General features: G+C 37.8%; 1 protein-coding gene across 1 annotated transcript in view; it reads left to right on the top strand.

Moving 5' to 3' along the window:
• LOC116699259 (leucine-rich repeat LGI family member 2) overlaps positions 1–4,574 on the top strand; it is a 6,052-nt gene extending 1,478 nt beyond the window's left edge. Inside the window, exons 6-8 of the mRNA XM_032531770.1 lie at positions 577–746; positions 1,339–1,503; positions 2,150–4,574. Coding sequence (XP_032387661.1) covers positions 577–746; positions 1,339–1,503; positions 2,150–2,985 — 1,171 coding nt within the window. The 3' untranslated portion in view covers positions 2,986–4,574. The remainder of the gene's footprint in view (positions 1–576; positions 747–1,338; positions 1,504–2,149) is intronic.
• The last annotated feature ends 412 nt before the right edge of the window (positions 4,575–4,986 follow it).

Raw genomic sequence — 4,986 nt, 5'->3', positions numbered from 1 at the left:
GTGTGTGTGTGTGTGTGTGTGTGTGTGTGTGTGTGTGTGTTCCTAAGTGAAGATGACTCAGGCTGTGTTTTGTGTTTGGTAGCATTTAACCCCAAGAATAATATGGATAGCACAAATATTACGTTTCCATCGTTATTCCTCTTTATAGTGCATTTTTATTATCTTATAAAATACACTTAGTAACAAAATGTCCTTAAAATGATGCAAAAGTGCTTGTCGCCGAACAACTGAAAGAACAACCTATTTGTCACATAAAGTGTGGCTAAAATTATGTATGTTGATGTACGTATAAAATAATCCTCCAGTGTCAGTTAAGAAATTCTACAATTCTTCATCATCAAGCTAAACCAAATAGCCTACTGTATATTTTTGTTCCTGAAAAATGTAAATTTGGAAGATGGAAGTTTTTTTATTTTTATGATGTCACACACAGGAACTTATATCGAATAATTTTAAATGACTTACTGCACCTGTCATGAGTTTTTTTTCTGTCCTTTTCTTTAATGAATCAAAAAAATATGTATATTTATTATTCAATTAATGTGTCAAAGCTGGTTTTGTCATGTCATGCATTAGGGATCTGCGAGGCAACTCTTTCCAGTGTATTTGTGAGAACAAGTGGCTGATGATGTGGCTGAAAAACACAAATGCCACAGTATCAGATGTCTTCTGCGCAGGCCCCAGTGACATGAAGGGCAAGCGTCTCAATGACCTGCCTATTCTACCGGGCAAATGTATCTCCACAGGTAAAATAACAAGTACTCTATAAAAGGTAATTATGAATAGTCAGAGGCACAGCTGAAGATGAAATGTTGAAAAAAAAAGAAAAGAAAGAAAGATAAAAAGAAGTAAATAAATCAATAGGCTACAACTGTTAAATAATTCAACAGGACACGGCGCACTGAAAAACAGACAAGCAGACTCTAGGCCTGTTAACATGTGTGCCTCCACACACACACACACACACATATAGCTATGCCAGAGTCACATTAGTTTTATTTCTGTGCTTATTTAATTATCATGGGCAGAACTATTATCAATGCATTGTGGACAGATGAGGCAATTGTAAACTGACATAAGAACACTTCAAATCCTTACATAACACCGACTTATCTTCAACACACTACAAAACTACAATACTAATATTAGAAAGTATACTATATTAAAATCAAATATTAACCAATATTAAACCAAGAATATAATTTTGAGGACTCAACACAGTGTTATCCAGAAGCTTTTCACTGATCAAAAAAAGTGGTCAAGGCAGTGAGGTTCTAAATATCGACTCTTTCACTTTGTCAGCAGACTAGCAGTTTCTGTTTTTGTCTGCATCTCCAGACTTTGTGCGTCATCAGTCCATTCCCATCCAGTCCATGTCAGCGGACATCTTTTCCCTTAAACAGGACATCTACGTGGCGATGGCTGCCCCCAACTCCAACAGCTGTGTGGTCATGGAGTGGGATCACGTTGAAATGAATTTCAGGAAATTTGACAATATAACAGGTTTGACAACACCCACCAAAGTATTTTGGTGTGAGAATGAGTCTAGTGATATGTTTGTCTTTTTCTAATAGTCGGACAATCTCGTGAAAAAAACTGAAACCCACAGTGAAATAATCCTACAAACAAGTATTGTCTGATTCAGCTTATTCCTTTTCATCATAGTAACAACACATGTTGCTCTGGATGACATGTTACTTTATTATAATGAACACCGTTCTGGTGCTGTAAATAGTGTCAAGAGCCCCAAATATGTATTAAAGTGCGGCTGAATATAGTCCCTAACAAATAGTCTCCATCCTGTTTGAGAAAGGTTGGCTAAAAACTACAGTGCCCAGCTGCCCAGAAATTAGCATATGTATTCATGACTTGTTTTTAAACATTGACATCTTTAGTAGGAACCAATGGGCTCAGGGATGAGAGCCACAGACTGGCTCAGTTGAAAAGTATTGAGAGATGGACTAACTCATTGTTGGTTTTGGTTTTCCCACAGGAATTGTTGATAGAAACAAAAATTAAATATATTTGAAGGTTAATTTGAGAGATTAATTTAACACTGAAATTGTTGTTTTAGTGTCAGTTAATGATCAATTCCAATGGCATTGTCTGTGTTGTATCACTACCACTTACATCTTTTCTATCCTCACAGGGAAGTCTGTTGTTGGATGCAAGTCGGTTTTGATCGAGAACCATGTCTTGATAATTGTTACCCAGCTCTTTGGTGGCTCCCATATTTATAAGTTTGACGAACGACAGAACAAGTTCACAAAATTTCAAACTATTGAGGTCTTCAACATCTCCAAGCCAAATGATATTGAGGTCTTCCAAATGGACAGTGAGTGGTACTTTGTGATTGTGGACAGCTCCAAGGCAGGTATGTCCGCTCTTTACAAGTGGACGGACCAACCGGACCGCAATGAAACTGGTTTCTACTCCTACCAGTTTCTCCATGAGTGGTTTCGTGATACGGATGCTGAGTTTCTCCAGTGGGACGGGAAGTCCTACCTCATCTTGGCCAGCCGCTCTCAGCCACCTGTCATATACCTTTGGAACAAGAGCACCCAGAAGTTCATGTTTCATGGTGAAATCCCAATGGTGGACGACGTGGTGGCAGTCAAAGCTTTCCGGGTGGAAGATGAGTTGTATCTGGCCATGACTTGCTACATCGGTGACTCCAAAGTCCTCAAGTGGACCAATAAGCAGTTCACTGAGGTGCAGGCTCTGCCTTCTCGGGGAGCAATGATCCTTCAACCTTTCACCTTCACAGACAGGCACTACCTTGCTCTTGGCAGCGATTATACTTTCACACAAATCTACCTCTGGGATGTAGAGACCAAAACATTCCACAAGTTCAAGGACATTTATGTGCAGTCGCCCCGTTCTTTTACAGCGGTGACCACAGACCGGAGGAATTTCATCTTCTCCTCCAGCTTCAAGGGCAAATCAATGGTTTTTGAGAATATTATTGTAGATTTAAGCTTATAATGCCTTGCAAAATAATGACTAATTGCTCAATATTTGCGTGTGTGCTACAAAGGAGTCTAAAATGCTGTATATCTTCCTTATGCAACTAGATGTATCTTTTTTGGTTTGAGACAAACCTCTTTGCAATTTTCTGCAACACATATGCATTTCTAGCAGTCATGGAGGCTAACATAAATATAAAAAGTGGCATAATATTATGTATAATGTTATGTTAAAAGGTGTTATTTATGGTAATAATGTCCAACAAGCAATGGCCAAGCCAAGTGGTGTCCATTCTGGCCATGGCTATAGCCTGGCCACCCCACACAGCCACACGCAGGTGGTAAGAAACCTATCCATCAAAGGTTATAAAAAAGTTGAAGGCCATTACATATGATTCCTAATGGGGCACATGTTAAGTTGGTGCTCAATTTAAAAGTGAGAAGCCTGAACTAGTATTTGGCCTGTGGTGTTGCATGACGCTGCAAAGACCAAAACACTGATTTCTGTGCCCCCTCAAAGTAAACACTCAAGGTTAAATTGAAAAGCTGTCTATAGCTCTGTCAAACAGCTACACTTGAAAGCAGGGGTAAAAACCTACTGTCATTGAGAGGGGCGAGATGCAGTTATTGTTTAGAAACATGGGATGATGGCACACATTTTCGCTTTCCATGGTCTCCTTGAAGGTATTCATGGTGTTGCACTCAGTTGTACATACAAAAATAAGTAATTGTGTTAAAACAGTAAAAGAGTGCTCTAACCATCTTTCTTTCTCACTTTCTCACACATTGGGAGGACTGTGCTTGTAGGTTTGTTGGTTTCGCAAAATTACAGAAATTGCAGGATGTAGCTCAAAAAAGAAGTTTAGAAAGTTTGTTTAGAAATTGGCAAGGTGTGTGTGTGTGTGTGTGTGTGTCAAAAGGTACCCTAATATGTTCCACATTCAGTGGATGAAGTGATTTGTTTGAGACAACTGGTACAACTTATCCCAGAAACTGTAATTGTCATAGCTACTGATTTAAATGTGCATGAAACAGAGGTTTTCTTCAAAATATTTTCCCTCAAACTACAGCTGAATGTATAAGCTAAACAGTATGAGCTTAAGCCTAACTGCACAGCATTTGTAACAAGCTACAGTATTAACAGAGTGCCTGATTATTGTCAGAACTAAATTTAATTCACTCCTGATTCCTATGCAAAATGTAATATACTGAATGTTGCTCTGAATTACAATCACAAGGTTAATTGTGTGCTGCTATGCAACTTGAAATGACATGCACATGCAAATGTGTGCTCTTTTCTTTACTAATCTTTTGATATTTTCATGTATTGTACAGATTTAACTACAGTCTGTTTGGCTTGGAATATAAATATTTTTCACACACATAATGGCATAATGTGCAAATTGGGCCATGGTCTTGATGGACTGTCAAACATATGAATTTAATTCACAAAATGCTAACAAGATCTAGCATAAGCAATATGTTTTTAGTAGCATTTTAGATTTCTTGGGGGAAAATACATTATTGCCCTTCTATGTATAATCATGTCCTACCTAGCGATGATGCATATTATTGTGTAAATGAATTAAAATAACATATAACCACATGTATTGTAGTCATCTGTGTTTTACTTTGTCCTTCATTCTTGACAGATGCCTAGTCTGTGAAATGTGTCCATAAAGCAAAGACAAAGTGCCTCAGACAGCATGTTTGAAATTGATAGTGCTGTCAGCATCTGGAGTCTGAGATAGCATTTTCTTTTAATGGCAGCAACAGAGACACATGGTGAAATCATAGGGTTTATTTGAGAATAGACACATACTGTCATCATCATCTGTTACCATTCATATTGTTATTTAGTGTTGAGGGATGATGTGATTGATACCATTTTAAAAGAGATATACTTTTGTCAAATCTCTCACCATCTGATCCCCAGACTCTGTTGAGTTGTTCTGTGCTAAGCACTGCTGCCAAGTAGCCTATATATATATATATATATATATATATATATATATATATA

This window comes from Etheostoma spectabile, chromosome 2 (assembly GCF_008692095.1).
Source record: "Etheostoma spectabile isolate EspeVRDwgs_2016 chromosome 2, UIUC_Espe_1.0, whole genome shotgun sequence".
NCBI lineage: Eukaryota > Metazoa > Chordata > Actinopteri > Perciformes > Percidae > Etheostoma > Etheostoma spectabile.
Note: the sequence above shows the minus strand (reverse complement) of the source record. Positions and strands in the feature narration are given on the sequence as shown.